This window comes from Schistocerca americana, chromosome 3, assembly GCF_021461395.2.
Source record: "Schistocerca americana isolate TAMUIC-IGC-003095 chromosome 3, iqSchAmer2.1, whole genome shotgun sequence".
In the NCBI taxonomy this organism is placed as follows: Eukaryota; Metazoa; Arthropoda; class Insecta; order Orthoptera; family Acrididae; genus Schistocerca; species Schistocerca americana.
The window spans coordinates 946,193,879-946,214,758 of NC_060121.1; the positions used below are offsets into that span (position 1 = coordinate 946,193,879).

Below are 20,880 nucleotides of genomic sequence, written 5' to 3' on the forward strand. Positions count from 1 at the left end.
CACCACCATGCAACATTTGCGTACAATGGGGAAGATTCAAGAATCAGATGTATGGGTACCGCATGCTCTAAGCCAAAAACAAAAATCAGTGGGTGTCCATATGTACATCTCTGTTTGCTCGTCATCAATTGGCTGGTGAACAAGACCGACCATTCCTATCCTCTATCGTTCCTGGTGATGAGAAAGGTGTCTTTATGCTAACGTAAGGAAAACAAAGGTATGGTTGAGCCCAAACAAAGCAGCAACTTCCCGTGCAAAGACCTGTGTGCATCTACAAAAGATAATGTTATGCTTCTGGTGGAACAGCGACCGTGTGGAGTACTATGAATTGCTTTCCCGAGATGTAACCATCACTGTTCGAATTTATTGTCAACAAATAAGACGTCCTGCAGACGCAATCCAAGAACAACGACGAGGGAGACTATGTGAAGCGATGCTCTTCCACTCCAACGCCCAACCGCATCCTGCTAGAATGAAAAAAAACACTATACAGGAGTTGGGTTGACAAGTCATTCCACACCCACCTTATTCACGTGAACTGGCGCCCTCAGATGTTCATCTTTTCGCTCTCTATCAAATAACCTTCAAGGGACTTCCTGTTCGAATTAAAATGGTTCGACGAGTTCATCGCCTCAAAACCACGTGATTTCTACAGCCGCGGAATTGAAAAGTTATCCCAGCATTGGCAGACTGTTTTAAATAGTGAATGAGAATATATTATTGATGACTTAAGTTTCTCTTATGTGTATATTTTGTGTTCATTAAACTTATAAAACGCTATGAACTTATGGACCGACTCAGTACGAAATGCATCTGACAGGGAGGACGATGAGTTAGAATCACTGTCGATCACTGTTTGTGACGGCACTGACAACTTTGGGAAACTGAATTTCATTTGTAAAAGCCCAGACGAGGGAATTATCTGATATGGGGTACAAAAATGCTGAGCTGCCGAAGAAACTGAAAGTTTTAGCAGTTTTAAGCACTCCACCAAGACTTTGATCAGACTCAGCCGTAGGTTTTGCAGAAATCACTTCTCGAATTAATGATTCCACATACAAAGCTCTACAGTTCTGTCACTTGAAATTTTGCTTTCATGCGAGATCCTGCAAGTCAGCAACACATGCCGAGTTTGACAGTCACTGTTGCTTATGGCAGTGACTAAACTGGAGCCTAGCCACAAGAAGGTACTTCTGCTGACCGTAGTATTTATTGGATAGAACACACAGATCACTGAAAGACCATTCATTAGGGTCTGAAAGTGGTTGCAGTTTTTGCACCACTTCGTATAAATAACGACTAGACGACAAAAGCGAATCACTTTTATGCCTGTCAGAAATGCAGGGTGATTCAAAAAGAATACCATAACTTTATGAATTTAAAACTCTGCAACGACAAAAGGCAAAGCTAAGCACTATCTGTCGGCGAATTAAGGCAGCTATAAAGTTTCATTTAGTTGTACATTTGTTCGCTTGAGGCGCTGTTGACTAGGCGTCAGCGTCAGTTGATGCTAAGAAGGCGACCACTCAACAGAAAGCTTTTTGTGTTATTGAGTACGGCAGAAGTGAATCGACGACAGTTGTTCAGCGTGCATTTCGAACGAAGTATGGTGTTAAACCTCCTGATAGGTGGTGTATTAAACGTTGGTATAAACAGTTTACAGAGAATGGGTGTTTGTGCAAAGGGAAAAGTTCTGGACGGCCGAGAACGAGTGATGAAAATGTAGCACGCATCCAGCAAGCATTTGTTCGCAGCCCAGGAAAATCGACTTGCAGAGCTAGCAGAGAGCTGCAAATTCCACAATCAACTGTATGGAGAGTCCTACGAAAAAGGTTAGTTATGAAACCTGAACGTCAACTACCCGAGGCAATGGATCGGCCGCCAGGCAGCCCGGGACAGATCACTTCATCAGTGGCCTCCAAGAAGCCCTGATCTTACCCCCTGCGATTTTTTCTTATGGGGTATGTTAAGGATATGGTGTTTCGGCCACCTCTCCCAGCCACCATTGATGATTTGAAACGAGAAAAACAGCAGCTATCCAAACTGTTACGCCTGATATGCTACAGAGGGTGTGGAACGAGTTGGAGTATCGGGTTGATATTGCTCGTGTGTCTGGAGGGGGCCATATTGAACATCTCTGAACTTGTTTTTGAGTGAAAAAAAACCTTTTTAAATACTCTTTGTAATGATGTATAACAGAAGGTTATATTATGTTTCTTTCATTAAATACACATTTTTAAAGTTGTGGTATTCTTTTTGGATCACCCTGTACTATAAATAAAACAGTAGTTCAATGTGACGGACGTAGACTTTAGTTGTCCAAAACTTGTCGAAGGCAGCGAAAACCGGTGAGAGCATAACCATGCCCACTGCCTGACACGGTTGTTGCTGTTACAATACGAGCTGCAGCAGGGCGGCCTGCAGTTCTTCGTGCAGTCCCTCCTGGAGCTGCAAACTGTTGGTGGCATTGCCGCTGCTGCAGTGACTACCGTTGCTGCCAAGTTACCAAAACTTGGGGTCACTAACACTGACAATGGATGCGACATGTCGCCGTAAACACGAGGGGGCAAGAACTCGTCGCCACTTTTATGTTCACTCCTGATACGAATGCGTAATCCATAATCAAAGCCAAGTTCTTCGTGAACTGAACACAGAAGAAATTCCAGTGGTGGTAACTATAAAATCAAAGTCCAGAGCCGTGTCAATATCCATATAGAGGCTAGGTGTAACTGATAAGTGAACATGAGGCATACTGTACTAGACTGGCCTGCAGCTACACGGCTAGGTCCGTTCTGTCTTCGGGCAGGCCAACTCGAGCCACTGGTCATGTCTCTGGTGGCGCCTGACAGACGCTGACTGTAGTGCTTCAGATCCGCTTTCGACCGTGTCCATTGGCGGGGATTTTAATTAAATAGTACCTAAGTCACGACAGATTGCTGTATTTATGTTCCAAACGTTTTGCATATACACTACTGGCCATTAAAGTTGCTACGCCAACGAGAAATGCAGAAGAACTGACATGTGATTACATTTTCACGTAACTTGGGTGCATAGATCCTGAGAAACCAGCACCCAGAACAACCACCTCTGGCAGTAATAACGGCCTTGATACGCCTAGGCATCGAGTCAAACAGAGCTTGAATGGCGTGTACAGGTACAGCTGCCCATGCAGCTTCAACACGATACCACAGTTCATCAAGAGTAGTGACGGCGTATTGTGACGAGCCAGTTGCTCGGCCACCATTGACCAGACGTTTTCAATTAGTGAGAGATATGGAGAATGTGCTGGCCAGGGCAGCAGTCGAACATTTTCTGAATCCAGAAAGGCCCGTACAGGACCTGCAACATGCGGTCGTGCATTATGCTGCTGAAATGTAGGGTTTCGCAGAGGTCGAATGAAGGGTGGAGCCACGGGTCGTAACACATCTGAAATGTAACGTCCACTGTTCAAAGTGCAGTCAATGCGAACAAGAGGTGACCGAGGCGTGTAACCAATGGCACCCATACCATCACGCCGGGTGATACGCCAGTATGGCGATGACGAATACACGCTTCCAATGTGCGTTCACTGCGATGTCGCCAAACACGAATGCGACCATCATGATGCTGTAAACAGAACCTGGATTCATACGACAAAAGGACGTTTTGCCACTCGTGCACCCAGGTTCGTCGTTGAGTACACAATCGCAGGCGCTCCTGTCTGTGATGCAGCGTCAAGGGTAACCGCAACCATGGTCTCCGAGCTGATAGTGCATGCTGCTGTAAACGTCGTCGAACTGTTCGTGCAGATGGTTGTTGTCTTGCAAACGTCCCCATCTGTTAACTCAGGGATCGAGACGTGGCTGCACGATCCGTTGCATCCATGCGGATAAGATGCCTGTCACCTTGACTGCTAGTGATACGAGGCCTCTGGTATCCAGCACGGCGTTCCGTATTACCCTCCTGAACCCACCGATTCCATATTCTGCTAACAGTCATTGGATTTGACCAACGCGAGCATAAATGTCGCGATGCGATAAACCACAACCGCGATAGGCTACAATCCGACCTTTATCAAAGGTCCTTACACGAGGCATCACAACAACGTTTCACCAGGCAACGCCGGTCAACTGTTGTTTGTGTATGAGAAATCGGTTGGAAACTTTCCTCATGTCACCTCGTTGTAGGTGTTGCCACCGGCGCCAACCTTGTGTGAATGTTCTGAAAAGCTAATCATTTGCATATCACAGCATGTTCTTCCTGTCGGTTAAACTTCGTGTCTGTAGCACGTCATCTTCGTGGTGTAGCAATTTTAATGGCCAGTAGTGTATGTTACGAACATTGTTTGACGCACATATTGTACATAGTATTTGCATTTTAAATTGCTTAGTCCAGCATATAAATGACTCTAAAATACCATTGGCAATGGCTGCGACATGTCGCCGTAAACACGAGAGGGCAAGAACTCGTCGCTACTTTTATGTTCATCCCAAATACGAATGCGTAATCCATAATCAAAGCCAAGTTCTTCGTGAACCAAACGCAGAAGAAATTCCAATGGTGGTAACTATAAAATCAACGTCCAGAGCAGTGTCAACATCCATATAGAGGCTACTGTACTATTCTGATTACATCTGCAAACAGCAAAAAGCATTGTTGAAGGGGGGTGGGGGTGGAGGAATGAGAAGGATGGCTACACTTTCCCTACAAAGAGCATTTTATTCAGCATTACAGTCAACTTCGTACACCCTGGAAACTGTACTTACCTCCTGTGGCTTCTATGTGCCTCTTGCATTTTTGGATATTTCTCGCTATCTTATTAATGAAGCTGCACTATGTACTATCACATGTGAAGCACTGAACTTCTATTTCTTTCGCATTCTTTTCCAAGGGTTTGCCGGTAAAAGACTAAAATAAATGACTTACACACATCTTATGTGATAGATGAGAAGGGAAGGCATGCGTCTCACTCATCCTGTTGGTTTGTCCGCAGATGATCTGGGTGTGGAGCTGTTTGCTGTGCACGCCAACCTGAACAAACCCATCTCACCGCTGGAGGCTGGCCAGATCTCAGTGGACATCACCAGGCCGAAGGGTAGCCGCTGGGTCTACGAGGACCGTCGGGTGCGCCTCAAGCCTGGTGACGTCATCAACTACTGGCTGTACGTGCAGGTTGATGGGCAGGGGTACCGCTTGGACGACCAGACTTTCGTCGTCAAAGGTACGAGTTATAAGCGTCACAAACTTGTTTATCTTTTCTTTTAAGTGGTGCATTTTGAACAAAACCAATTATGATACACAGGACATAAAATCCCGTCTGAGGGCTGCTATCATTTTTATGTTAATACTTGGCCACCAGTGCTGTACAATCGCAATAAAGCCATGAGATTGAGATTTTCACTCTGCAGCGGAGTGTGCGCTGATATGAAACTTCCTGGCAGATTAAAACTGTGTGCCGGACCGAGACTCCAACTCGGGACCTTGCCTTTCGCGGGCAAGTGCTCTACCAACTGAGCTACCGAAGCACGACTCACGCCCGGTACCCACAGCCTTACTTCTGCCAGTATCTCGTCTCCTACCTTCCAAACTTTACAGAAGTTCTTCTTCGCAGAAGAACTTCTGCCAGTATCTCGTCTCCTACCTTCCAAACTTTACAGAAGTTCTTCTTCGCAGAAGAACTTCTGTAAAGTTTGGAAGGTATCTCGTTTCCTACCTTCCAAACTTTACAGAAGTTCTTCTGCGAAGAAGAACTTCTGTAAAGTTTGGAAGGTAGGAAACGAGATACTGGCAGAAGTAAGGCTGTGGGTACCGGGCGTGAGTCGTGCTTCGGTAGCTCAGTTGGTAGAGCACTTGCCCGCGAAAGGCAAGGTCCCGAGTTCGAGTCTCGGTCCGGCACACAGTTTTAATCTGCCAGGAAGTTTCAAGCCATGAGATGTTCAATTGACTCTTTTATTAGAACATGTTACGCATTTCGGGATTACACCCATCTTCGGACATCACAAACTTCAACTCCTTCCTAACCAACCAAGCGTACAGCCTTGATAACTCAAAGAAAGTGTCCAATAACACTGGCTGTGTCGCACTTATAGTCGTATGAGATAACGCTGCGCTACAGTCCTCTGTCATTGGAGGAAGCCGGTAGCAACTCACCCCCATCCATCTGTCATAGCCAGGACAGCAACGAAAGATTCCTCGCTGTTCCCAAGGCTCATCAACCACCAAGTCTATCACGTACGATTTTCAAAGAAATACATTACATAGGATTTGTCTGGATATAACAACCATCACCACCATTACCAGTTCCGAAATATCAGTAGCCTGCCTGCTGCACACCTGTGGCGACGGCATAAAACTTATCCCTATTATCGTACTTGATTGTACGCGAGACAGTTTCGCTTCCGCTCCACGTGAAACGAAATCCAATAAGATTCCAGCAATCGCGGAAGAATACATGATGTAGTGTTATGATGAACATAGTATAGCAATATGTCTTAAAAGCACAACCTTACTCTTTTCAGATTCTCACTTATTGTGTTCGTTTCATAGCTTGGTTACTGATAATAACTTGTCACCAGTGCCTATGAGTTTAATTTGTACACTACAGCACTAAAGTTGATCACTATGTGATTGAAAATCGATTTTGCTGTCAATAAACCATCAATATTACAGCCAACGCTGACCTTTCTTCTAATTTCACGTATAGGGGCGTTGTGCACGCAGCACTCTATGGAGTCGCCAATCAACAGTATAAATGCGGTGAACCTAATGTTATAAGATGGCGGACGTCGGCTTCAAGTTTGTGGCGTAATGACAATTCCCTTCTTTTTTTACCTCCATGAATGTTCCGCCGACTACAAGGTCAATAAAGATGGAGCGCAAGTACGGGTAGGAGAAGGATGGGTAAGGAAATCAGATCGTCCTTTTCAAAGGAAGCATCCTGGCATTTCAATAGCGTGATTTGGGGAGAAATCACGGACAACTTCAATATCGTTGGGTGGATGGGGATATGAATCGGTGTCCTCTCGAGTGTGGGTCTTACCACTGCTTTATCGCTCAATTGCTCTCAGAAATATTAGCATCAAAAAGTCATACTAAAAATTAATTGATGCAGCTTTCAACATCAGTGAAAGATGAGCCATTGATTGTGAACTGTCTCAACGAATTAAAGCAGTAGAGAAACGCTTCCTCGAGCTTTGCGAGGAGAAAGGCTGGAAGAACCTTTAACTGATCTTAGAAGTAACACTTGTTTATCCAGTAGTTGACATTTATTTACAGCTACATACAACGTTATAAGGAATGATCTATGTTAAAGATGCATATGTGCCAATACCATCCTTTTTCAAGTCTACCGCATATGACGAAGATCTCAAAATGAAGCACCTCAGTTTTTCAATGACATTATCTCATGACGTTTCTCTGCTGTTTCCAGCGCAGCTAACACATAAATAAGCACTTCATTTAAAATAAAAATATAAATTGTCTTGTTACAAGAGTTAGCAGGGCTGATATCAGTTACTGTGACTTATTCACAGCCGACCCGATGTAGCTAATAAAAACTATAGCTACTGCAAAAGCTAAGCGTTCCTTTTCCAAGTAAAATACGTTTTAAAAAATACGAATACTTATGATGTACAATGAGTCAGGGATGGCTATCCGGTTTGACAACATTATAAGTAGTAGTAGGGTGTCGCGAATGAGCATATGCTTTTTTGATTCGTAAAAGAATGTAACACAGGGGTAATCAACCATTTTTACCTACCGCCCAATTTTGTATCTCTGTTAGTAGTAAAATTTTCTATTAACCCACCAGTTCCACAGCAGTGGCGATGAGTAGAGAATTAACTTTATTTTATAAAATTACTAAAGCAGAGTAAAAAAATTTTAATGTATATAATAACAGAACTGGCGTTTTACGGATCGCAGCGTGGAGTGTCAGATCCCTTAATCGGCGAGGTGGGTTGGAAAATTTAAAAAGGGAAATGAATAGGTTAAAGTTAGATATTTTGGGAATTAGTGAAGTTCGGTGGCAGGAGGAATAGGACTTCTGGTCAGGTGAAAACAGGGTTATAAAAACAAAATCAAATAAGGGTAATGCAGGTGTAGGTTTAATAACAAATAAAAAATAAGAACATGGATAAGCTACTAGGAACAGCATAGTGAACGCATTATGGAGCCAAAATAGATGTGAAGCCCACACCTACCACAGTAGCACAAGTTTATGTGTCAATTAGCACCGCAGATGACGAAGAGAGTGAAGAAATGTATGACGAGTTAAAAGAAATTATTCAGATAGTCAAGGGAAACGAAAATTTAATGGTCATGGGGGACAGGAATTCGACAGTAGGAAAGGAAGAGAAGGAAATGTAGTAGGTGAATATGGACTGGAGGTAAGGAATGAAAGAGGAAGCCGTCTGGTAGAATTTTGCAAACAGCATAACTTAATCATAGCTAATACTTGGTTTAAGAAGCATGAGAGAAGTCTGTATATGTGGAAGGGACCTGCAGACACGGGAAGGTTTCAGATTGATTATGTAATGGTAAGACAAAGATTTAGGAAACAGGTTTTAAACTGTAAGACATTTCTATGGGCAGATGTGGATTCTGATCACAACTCATTGGCTATAAACTGTAGATTAAAGCTGAAGAAACTGCAAAAAGGTAGTAATTTAAGGAGATGGGACCTGGATAAATTGCAAGAACCAAAGGTTGTGGAGAGTTTCAAAAGGAACATTAGGGAACAGTTGACAAGAGCAGTGGGAAGGAATACAGTAGAAGACGAATGGGTAGCTTTGAGAGATAAAATAGTGAGGGCAGAAGAGGATCAAGTAGGTAAGCAGACAAGGGCTAGTAGAAATCCTTGGGCAACACGAGAGCTATTGAATTTAACTGATGAAAGGAGAAAACATAAAAATGCAGTAAATTAAGCAGGCGAAAACGAATACAAACGTCTCAAAAATGAGATATACAGTAAGTGCAAAACGGCTAATCAGGAATGGCTAAAGGTCAAATGTAAGGGTGTAGAAGCATATGCCACTGGGGTAAGGTAGATGCCGCCTACAGGAAAATTAAACACACCTTTGGAGAAAAGAGACCACCTGAATGAATATGAAGAGCTCAGATGGAAATCCAGTCCTAAGCAAAGAAGGCAAAGCAGAAAGGTGGAAGGAGTATATAGAGGGTCTACACAAGAGCAATGTAGTTGAAGATAATATTTTGGAAATGGAAGAGGACATAGATGAAGATGAGATGGGGGATATGATAATGCGTGAAGAATTTGATAGAGCACTAAAAGACCTAAGTCGAAACAAGTGTCCTGGAGTAGACAACATTCCGTTAGAACTACTGAATGCCTTGTGAGAGCCAGATGGGTGAGCAAGATGTATGGCGAAATGCCCTCATGCTTCAAGAAGAATATAATAATTCCAACTCCAAAGCAAGCAGATGCTGATCAGTTTAATAACTCATAGTTGCAAAATACTAACATGAATTCTTTAGAGACGATTGGCAAAGCTGGTAGAAGCTGTCCTTGGGGAAGATCAGTTTGGATTCCTTAGGAACCTAAGAACACGTGAGGCAATACCATCACTACGACTTATCTTAGAAGGTAGATTGAGGAAAGACAAACCTACGTTTATACTCGTAGTATTTGTAGACTTAGAGAAAGCTTTTGACAACGTCGACTGAAATACACTCTTACAAATTCGGAACTTGGCAGGGATAAAATACAGGGAATGAAAGGCTATATACAGTTCATACAGAAACCAGAAACCAGATGGCAGTTATAAGAGCCGAGTGGCACGAAAGGGAACCAGTGGTTGAGAAGGGAGTGAGACAATTTTGTAGCCTACCCCAATGTTATTCAATCTGTATATTGAGCCAACAGTAAAGGAAACAAAAGAAAAATTTAGAGTAGGAATTAAAGTCCAGGGAGAAGAAGTAAAGACCTTGAGGTTAGCAGATGACATTGTAATTCTGTGAGAGCAACAAAGGACTTGAAAGAGCAATTGAATGGAATGGTCAGTGTCTTTAAAGGAGGATGTAAGATAAACAACAATAAAAGCAAAACGACGCTAATGGAATGTAGTTGAATTAGGTCAGGCGACGATGAGGGAATTAGATTAGGAAACGCGACACTTATAGCAGTAAATGAGTTTTGCTATTTGGGCACTGTTGATGGAGTCCGGAGTAGGTATTAAAATCCATGGAGAAGAAATAAAAACTTTGAGGTTCACCGATGACATTGTAATTCTGTCAGAGACAGCAAGGGACTTAGAAGAGCAGTTAAATGGAATGGACAGTGTCTTGAAATGCGGGTATAAGATGAACATCAACAAAAGCAAAACGAGGATAATGGAATGTAGTCGAATTAAGTCGGGTGTTGCTGAGGGAATTAGATTAGGAGATGAGACACTTTAAGTAGTAAAGGAGTTTTGCTATTTGGGGAGCGAAATAAGTGATGATGGTTGAAGTAGAGAGGATATAAAATGCAGACTGGCGATGGTAAGGAAAGCGTTTCTGAAGAAGAAAAATTTGTTAACATCGAGTATAGATTTAAGTGTCAGGAACTCTTTTCTGAAACTATTTGTATGGAGTGTAGCCATGTATGGAAGTGAAACACAGACGATTAACAGTTTAGAGAAGAAGAGAATAGAAGCTTTTTAAATGTGGTGCTACAGAAAAATGCTGAAGATTAGACGGGTAGATCACATAACTTATGAGGAGGTACTGAACAGAACTGAGGAGAAGAGGAATTTGTGGCACAACTTGACTGGAGGGAAACGTAGAGGGTTAAAATCGTAGAGGGAGACCAAGAAATGAATACACTAAGAAGATTCAGAAGACTGTAAGTTGCAGTAGTTACTCAGAGATGAAGAGGCTTGCACAAGATAGAGTAGCATGGAGAGATGCATCAAACCAGTCTTTGGACTGAAGACCACAACAACAACAATAATAATAGTTACTTAATTAATTTTAAAATCACATGAAAAAATAATGAAAATGTTTTTAAAATCCCTACCTGGCTATTGCTTACCATGAAACTTGTAACACCCACTGGTTGGCGATAGGCAACCATTGGGCTGTAACAGAAACGGTTGGAAAATCGTACCTTGAAAAACTCGAAGCAAGATACCATATATTTCTTAAGAACATCCTTGGAGAAAGTTCAAGATCTAGAATTCGGTGCAGAAATCATGAATGTTCAGCCTTGTACTACACTGTAATTTGGCAAAATTGCTGATGATACGCTGTATGCAGTGAAGATCAGAAACATTACTGTCCTCAGATAATGACATGTTGATCCTTGTGCTTGCATTCTGGTAAACTACATGTGTTGGTTGAAGTCCGTGAGGAATGCATGAATTACACTTCAGCAACCTTAAGACATGCTGGAGAATAGGTCGAGCACATCTTGTACCTCCCATGTTTTACCACCAGCATTTGTCTCGGTCTGTACAAATGTGATGTAACTCAAGAAAGAATAAAGCTATGCTTGTGTTAAAGACATTATTGTTTTTCTTGTTAAATTTGCTGTCTGTTTGGTGTCTCACACGACTCTCTTTCCATTCGAAAATTAAGAGTTGCATCCAAGGTGGTGGCTTCCAAAATATGTGCTGTGTTGGTAATGTAGTCCCACAGGTTTTCCTCCCCCACCCATATCATGCTACTTGTAGGTTTCAATACTTTTTCGTTTATTAGTACTAGTATACAAGTCCTCCATCACTGTTTACGTTCTTTTTAAGTTGTCGTGAATTCTTACATGTGTATAGATTCTGCAGAAATTTTTATTTATTTTGCATGAAAACAATGAACCTTTGTAGTGATTAAAATGAATTTTGGTCAATATTTGCGTGATATTGCTTTCTCAATTTGACAATAGGAAATACTGTGACGTTTCTAAGTGGGGCACTGGGTACCTTCAGAGCAGCATCCAACGCATTTTTTTCATATAATGCTGTCCTATGGCTAGTTACTTGCCAATTTAATTTCATTCTGGTATTTTACTGGTGAATGTCACAGTTTAAATTTGATTTAATTGTTTTAGCAAACAATAGACCTACAGCTTTTAATATAAATACATTTACAACGGTAAGCACACTGGATGTAGGGAAGATGCTGCAACATGACTCTCTGGGTTTGGCCCTACAAGTAATTGTGAGAACATTTTTCTGCAGTGTTCATAATATGTTTCGACTTGTCTGAGTTTCGGGACATATATTCGTAGTTCAATGATCTTGTAAAAATGGTGCATATAAACTAACGCAGCAATTGTTGTATCTGCATTTAAAGCACTTTAGCCAAGGGTTTTTCCTTATACAGAGCTGGTTGAGCCTGGAAGTGGAAAACTACAAATGTGTGAACCCACCATCACAACAGTCAATGGAAAGCCTACCTGTAAGGGACAACTAATATTCGAAGAAAGTTTCTCCATATTCAACCAGAGCAAATGGCAGTATGCTATCCAGCTAGCAGGAAGGCCAGTAAGTAACTTGAAAAGTTTTTCTTTTCCTATTTACTATAGAACATTTTCATATTCAGAATAGATGAAGAACAAGTAGTAACAGGTGCTGAAACACATAATAATAGTTTGCGTGTGTATGTGTGTGTGCATGTCTTGATAAGTGTCAATGTAATTTCTGGAGTGAAAACAGTAAACAAGAGTGAAGAAAATATATCAGAAAATTTCACTAGTTTTTGAGGTGCTGCGCATTTGTCACCCAGAATGCACATACTGATGTCTCTCTTTCTCCTCCTCCCATCTCTCTCTCTCTCTCTCTCTCTCTCTTTCTCTCTCTCTGTCTTTTCCCGCACGCGTGCGCGCGCGCGTGTGTGTGTGTGTGTGTGTGTGTGTGTGTGTGCGTGTGCATGTCAGATGGGGATGTGAATATAGGTAACTCATACCTGAGGATGAGAGGGGCCCACTTGTTATGAGGATAACAGAAGACAGATGAAAGCTTCGAAGGCAAATGGTTCAAATGGCTCTGAGCACTATGGGACTTAACATCTGAGGTCATCAGTCCCCTAGAACTTAGAACTACTTAAACCGAACTAACCTAAGGACATCACACACATCCATGCCCGAGGCAGGATTCGAACCTGCGACCGTAACGGTCGCGCGGTTCCAGACTGATGCGCCTAGAACCGCTCGGCCAGCTACAAAGACAAAACTGGCGGTGTCGGAGAGGGCAACGATCAAGCATAATACTTTGGTGAGCAGTGGGGCAACTTGTTTTCAGAGATGACAAAACTACAGTGTGAGAAGTGACGATGAATTAAGAAAAAGACAAATAAGAAATGAATTGAAGAGGACAGTACAAGACCTGTGAGGTGGTGGTGGGAAAAAATCAAGAAAGAATGAGATGGTATAGGAGTTGAGTGGTTTGGTGTTGGATTATATATGTTTACTATTTATGTGTAGGCTTTCAGGAGTGCAGTATTTGGTATGAAACTGGTGACACCTGCCAAAGTGGAAGTATTGTTCCTTATCAGTGGGTTTCATGAGGACTATGGTTTGAAAGTGATATGGGGATCAGTGTCCAGGAATATGACTTTGGACGTGGAAAAATTTGAGTTGGGAAAAGCGTTAAGCTGTTTCAGAAAACGGAGGAGTTCTTCACTGTGAGTCCAGATAACACAGTTGTCATTGATACCTCTATACTAAGAACAGGTGCCAAACTTCTAGCTTTTTTATATCTTTTGTTACTTTTACAGTTTCTTCTTAGTTTTGTTAGTTTTGTATGGGCCTATCCACAGTAATTTTAGATAAAATTACTTCTGTGCACGTAAATACTTCCACCCATTCTACCTCCTTGTAATTATACAGTTTCCTCGAGTGAATTTTCCAGTTGGTACATCTGAATGAGTTATTACTGAGACAAAGTCTTAAGCAACAATTTGTCCCATTAAGAGTGTCTGTATCTTACTATGTATTTTCCCTATGTACGAAACTTTGCTGTCTTATTATAAATAAATATTTCAATTCTGAAATCTGGATACTGAGCTATAATTTTTGTTAGAAAGTGTGTGTTTGAATGATGAGTTTCTACCCATTTCAGCACCTCATGGGTGGAGTTTTCGTATCTGTCTCACAACACTGTCAACTATTTGTAGCTGGTATTTAATCATTGTTGTAAAATTGAACACATACTACTTTCATCCACTTCTGTTGATAGGATTACCAGTTTGTACTGTATACAGAGAACCCAGAGAACTCTGTTGTGAGAGATGATAAGTTGGTTATTACTCCAACATTGCTGTCTCCAGATGACAGTGATTACATTTACTATGGACATATTTCTGTTCCAAGGTACGTTCATGGTTGCCATACATTGCTTTTAGTAGATATGTGCTCTAATGTGTTTGGATTCTCTTATGCATCATGTGCTCCCTGCCTCCCCTCCTTTGTTCTGCAATAAACTCGCACATTATTTTTCTGCTTGATGTTCCCTCAGTAAAAAAAAAAAAAACACATCAATATGACACCGTTCTTTGCTGGTACTCAAGTTCTCATTACAAAATTTGTATAGTTTCCTTTATTATCAGACAATGAACAAAGAGTCACCGTCATCTGAACCTCGACCATGGCTACTTACTAAATTTTCAAATGATTGGCTTTTTCAGGTGCACAGGCCTGCCAAACAGTGCTGAGTGCGACAAAACAGCTGCTGCCTGGTCAATCCTGCCACCAGTGCAATCAGCCAAACTGCACACGAAGTATTCATTCTCATTTGCCTATGGTGTTATAGAAATCCGTGCTAAGTTACCTATGGGTGACTGGATTTTCCCTGGTAAGTTAATACAAAATCTGCATCGGATTTCTTGCATTAGTGCAATAAGTGCAATATTCATTGTTATTTGGATACAGTCTGTCTTACGTCAGAGGAAGCATCCTTGTATAATAATATGTAGGAATTTGGGTGATGGTGATTGCGAATGATATTCAAGTACTGAAGCCACGAATTATACACTTCAACACTTTATTAACTCTTGTTCACACAGTGTAATCAGAGGGCACTTTACACCATAGCAAGAGACACGAGCACACTATAGGACCTGACAACGGAGACAATAATTTACAAAGAAACACACTTGTATTTGTTTATGTTTGTCAATACTGGTGGCTGCTGTCGAAGTCAGGAGTTGAACCGAAACAGACTCCCTCCCTCCCCCTCGTCGCCTCCAGTGCGGAGCGAGTAGGAAGCAGGTCCTATTCAGGGATGTAGTCACGTAGAAATGCTGGTGGGTGCAGAGATCTGCCGAAGCAGGATGTTTGGTAGCGATGTTTGGGGCTGGTTGGTGGAGGTCGAATTCTGCTGTTGAAGCAGCGCTGTCTGCGTGAAGTTCCTCAGTAGTGATGTTGGAATCAGATGCAGTTTCTGTCGAGCAGGAATAAAGATAAACGTCGTCGTTTCCATCCAGCACCCAAGCAGATCTGAGGTACGCGGCCGAAAATGTGGATAATTTGTCTTTCAGTAGGATTGAAAATGTCTGTTCCTCACATCTGAGGACTTTGTAGAGCCTGGAATACAGAACTGTGTCATCATTAGTATGATGTGAGTGCAGTCGCGTAATGCTCTGCGCACAAAAGCTGGCCTTACACTACGTGGAAGTGGGTGGGAGGGGTGGATGCTAGCGACAAGCCATTTCACTTTATGCACCAAGGATGCTAAGTCTAAAAGGTGAAGGTAAGACGAAGTCTGCCAGCTATGTACGGCGTGCTCCAGATAAAACCTCTGCAAGGGTGGCCTTGAGGTCATGGGACACCCAGCAATACCCATGGTGATGCGTCAGTCCATTGTGCTTTGTGGTGAATAAAAGAGGTCTTGATGGTGCAGTTCCATCTTTCCATCAACCCATTGCTTTATGGGTGGTAAGCAGTTGTATGAAAGTGTTGCATGGGACAGCTCTGCAAGAAGGAGTGACTAAGACTATCATCTGTGGTCTGTCATGGCCACAGGGCAACCAAAGTGAGATATCAACACGTCTGTAAATGTCTGTTTTGTAGATTCTGTCATTATATACTCTATTGTAGCGGCCTCCACCCAACAAAGTGTATGGCTAATGGCCGCTATGATGCACTAATAGCCGATGAATTCTGGCTAAGATCCGACTAAATCCAGATGAATATGTGGAAAATGCTCTTATGGTACTTTAAAGATGGCTTGCAGTGGAAATGCGTGCTGTGTTTTGCTGTGCTGACACGTAATGCAGGTGTGTGACCATTTCCTGCTGTTTGTCTTAATTCCAGACCAGATGAAGTGTTCCATAATCAGTCTCGTGGTAGGGCGAACAAGTGGATGCGACAGATTGTGTAAGCTGCCAAAGATAATTTTCTTGAATGACATTGGGACCAAAGGTCATGGTCCACCCTGTGATGTGCCACACCATAACTGTACTATACGGTCAGGTATCTTAATGTGTTGGTCTTGTGCTGCAGCCTAATTGTTGAAGTCAATGAGCATGCTGAGGGCAGATTTAATAATTTAATACTAAATTTTCTGTCCCATTCACATGTGAGATATTCGTTGAAAATTGAGCAATAAAATCGAAACATCAGAAGTGGCGGGGAGAAACATTCCTATTAGGGTTTTGGATTACATGGATCAACGGATAGTGATCCATGAAAAGTGTGAGCGGTCAGCCCTCGATGATTTCCTGAAGTATATTATCCATCATCACCACCTAATAAAGTGCTAGTAATTCGTCATAGTGTGCCGACTACAGCTGTTGGGGTCCTTTTAACTTGCGAAAGAAACTACCTAGTGGTTGCTGCATGCCGTTCAGTGTTTGTTGTAAATTTGCAGTGACTTTTGTGTCACTAATAGTCAGCAGTGATAGACAGGTGGGCCGATGGCGATGGGTGAGGCAATATCACTGCTTCCAGTAATGACCATTTGACAGGCTGAAAAGCTCGTAACATATCCTGCATTCACGAAAAAATTTGGTTTCCCGTAGTGTTCATACTGGAAAGGGTGTTGGTGAGAGGTGCTCGGATAGCTGCCGCTGGTGGAATGTGACAGCAACAGAAACTGATCATACCCAAAAATTTGCGAAGTTCCTTGTAAGTTGAAGGCCGAGGCATCAGCTGAATGAATTCAATCCTTTGCTCTATCGGTTTGATTCTCTCTGATCTAGAAATGTTACTTCCTGTTGTTGTAACTGTTTCAGGGTGTTACAAAACTGTTAAATATGATCTTTGTGCTCAAGTGGTGAAGAAGTAAAAACGAGTACATCGTTCAGGTGTGGAAAGCAGAACGGGAGTTGAGCAGTGTGGAGTTGATCAATCTCTGCCACATTTGAACTGCATCTTTAAGTCTGAATGGCATGTATAGTAATTCAAATAAACCAAAAGGGCATAATAATAACAGTTTTTGGAATGCCCTCTACTGCCATCGTTGTATGCAGGTACACATTCTTGCAATTTATGATCCTGAAAACGGAGGTATCCAATAGTGATGGTGGTGGTGGTTAGAGTTTAACGTCCCGTCGACAACGAGGTCATTAGAGACGGAGCGCAAGCTCGGGTTAGGGAAAGATTGGGAAGGAAATCGGTCGTGCCCTTTCAAAGGAACCATCTCGGCATTCGCCTGAAACGATTTAGGGAAATCACGGAAAACCTAAATCAGGATGGCCGGAGACGGGATTGAACCGTCGTCCTCCCGAATGCGAGTCCAGTGTGCTAACCACTGCGCCACCTCGCTCGGTCCAATAGTGAATGGAAAAAGCCTTTAATGTTGGGTACTGGGTATCGACCAGGGATGGTTCTGGCATTGAGGGCCCCATAGTTTTTACACATAATGTTATATCAGAATAGCTTACACAGTAACATCCAAAATACTTAAATCATTTATTCACAATGAGACTGGTTTACACTAGCACTTCACAATCCATAGCAATTACACAAGTACAGGGCACTCCAGTTTGCATCCAAGGTAGTTGAGAGAGTATCCTAACCTCTACAGGGTTCCTAGAATGAGCGGTCTCTAACCACAAGTACGAACGAAGGCAAGAGTAGGACTGGCTGTACGATGCTGTTGCAATGGCCTAGATACCGTCTTGGTAGTTCGGGAATATGGCATGTGGTGGTGCCAGAGGCCCGAGTAGAGACTCGCTTCCATCTTGCAACACTGGCCCTGTAGTGGTCACCTCGAAATGGACTACGCAGCCAGTCGGAGAATCTATATGCCCGGTCTGTGTGTGTTATCTTTGCAGCTGCGTGGCTGGCCGCTCTTTGCGCATGTTAACGTCCGCCACTGTCGGCCAGTGGCTGAATGATGGTGGATACCACACATACGGCACTTGCTATTCTTTTTGGGTGCCAAATGGATCGGTGAAGCCCAAAAACCATTCAAGTAGTGGATAAGGTCCATAGTTAACAATTCATCTACAGCTGCTTTAGCGATTAGTAAATTATCTGGGCAGAGGCACTGTGCCTTGTAAGAGAAAAGATAATTAAATGGTCACCCTAGCTGCAAACAGGCGTTGATTTACTTCATTGGGGACATGTTGAACATGTGTGCCCCAACCAGGACTCAAACCCGGGATCTCCTCCTTACATGACAGACGCTCTATCCACCTGAGCCACTGAGAGCACAGAGGATAGTGCGCCTGCAGGGACTTATCCCTTGCACGCTCCCCGTGATGACCCACATTCCCAACATGTCCACCCCACTACATTCGTAGAGCGCCTAATAGATGTTTGCCCATCATACTCATTACTCGTGGCAGATTAATCTACCAAGTCCTGTAAGAGTTTGGGCATAGTGTGTGCGTTCGCACAAGAAGGTCAATGGCCGGGAAGCCCGGGATCTCCTGCTTAAAATATGACAGGAGATCCCGGGTTCGAGTCCCGGTCGGGGCACACATTTTCAACATGTCCCCAATGAAGTATATCAAAGCCTGTTTGCAGCTAGGGTGTCCATTTAATTATCATTTCATTCTAACGAAAGCTGCATGGTCATCAGCGGTAACTGTTCTTTCGGGAATAGATACTACCTTCATATATACCTTGTAAGAGACGTGATGACCCTCTATGTTTCTGATTCGGTGGGCCGCGCTAACCTTAATGCTATGGTCGTGTAGGGGCTGAATGCACTGTCACAAATTGCACTGGCACTAACGTGTATGTGAATTGCAGGCCCAGAAAGGAGACAGCTTCAGTGAGAAGGTGGGGCAGTCTGCAGTGATTCTAACAGATTTATCCAGTGTTGAATGGTGTACATAGCATCTCTCCAGAAGCGGCGTGTCTTCAATTGTTCAAAGAGTCTATCAAATCCAGATCCATTAAAACCTGTGTCAGTAGCTCATCGAGGTGAACACACTCGTTGTTATCCCCAGGTTTGTGGGTGAAGTTCTCTACTCTGATTTGCAGGCCCTCCACATTACGTTGAGTATCCGTGAGGTTGAAGTCCTGCGAAGTTAGGCGCTCTATATTGGCGGCAGGTGCAGGTAACAGTGATAGCAGCTGACATTTGACGTCTTTTAACTGAGTGTGTCACTTAGATAGTGATACCTGTATGGATAAATTCTCGTCTTGTATCATGAGACGTTCTCCTCCGGTGGCACAGTAAAATTTATTGGCTGTTTATACACTCATGCTCATAAATTAAGGATAATTGCAGAATGTGGTGCCTCCCATTCATGCACCAGTGCCTGTCAGAGCTCCTGAAGTGTCCCAGGGATTGAAGACGTGCAGCGATACGTCGACTGAGAGCATCCCAGACGTGAACAGGAAGGGTCACTCGATTCGCCTGATACCATCTGTTTCGGGTTACTCCTCCACGATGGCAGCTCGGTGGGGCCGTGCGTTATAATCCACCAGGAGGAAGGTGGGACCCACTGCACCCCTGAAAAGGGGGACATACTGGTGCAAAATGATGTCCTGATACACCTGACCTGTTACAGTTCCTCTGTCAAAGTCATGCAGGGGTTCACGTGCACCAATCATAATCCCACCCCACACCATCAAACCACGACCTCCTCACAGGTCCCTTTCAAGGACATTAAGGGGTTCCTAGTTACTGGTTCACGCCAGATGAAAACCTGGAGAGAATGATTGTTCAGACTGTACCTGGACTCATCCATGAACATAACCTGGGACCACTGTTCCAATGACCATGTACTGTGTTCTTGACACCAGGCTTTACGGGCTCTCCTGTGACCAGGGGTCAGTGGAATGAACTTTTCAGGTTTCCGGGCGAATAAACCATGTCTCTTCAGTCGTCTGTAGACTGAGTGTCTGGAGACAACCTGCTGTGCTTGACCAGCCTCCAGTCACCCTAGTATTCTAACCCTCATAACGTCATCAACATGTGTTCTTTGAGCCATTTTCAACACACAGTCACCATTAGCACATCTGAAAACGCCTGCGCACTTCCTCGCTGCACCGTACTCTGACATGCACCAACACACCTCTGCGTATGTGGACTGCTGCCAGCGCCACCGTGCGAAGACTGCAGGTCAAATACACCGCATGGCCATACCCCGAGGTGATTTAAACCCGCAGACCGTCCACCAGAGCGTTGTTTCACCATGTATCAGGATTATCATTAATTTATGAACATGAGTGTAGTTGTTCTTTCAGTGACAAACATCAACTGCTGAAGCGTCTGCAGTGGTGTTTGAGGGCGTCAGTGAACTGTGGGACAGCCTGAGTCAGAGGTCTATGGATACAGATGAAAGTGGCGAAGAAAATCCTCTTCCAACAGTGCTTCCAACAGTGCTTAATGTCTACTCGAAGGTCTTTCTGTTGCCGTATTTTGTAATGATCGATCCATTTGCCACCCTGAGGTGACGTGAAATATCTGAGGTCGATTGAACGGTAGAGGGGACCAGAACAGTGCTGAGTTCGGAGCCAGATTCTACCCGGAAATGCTGGCTGATATGACTGGATTTAAAGCACGT

At 43.2% G+C, this 20,880-nt stretch overlaps 1 protein-coding gene across 1 annotated transcript in view; it reads left to right on the plus strand.

Moving 5' to 3' along the window:
- The window catches only part of LOC124607488 (beta-1,3-glucan-binding protein-like), a 128,483-nt gene that overhangs the window by 41,775 nt on the left and 65,828 nt on the right, over positions 1-20,880 (plus strand). The window contains exons 2-5 of the mRNA XM_047139860.1: positions 4,973-5,200; positions 12,298-12,458; positions 14,151-14,284; positions 14,599-14,765. Of these exons, the coding sequence (XP_046995816.1) occupies positions 4,973-5,200; positions 12,298-12,458; positions 14,151-14,284; positions 14,599-14,765 (690 nt within the window). The remainder of the gene's footprint in view (positions 1-4,972; positions 5,201-12,297; positions 12,459-14,150; positions 14,285-14,598; positions 14,766-20,880) is intronic.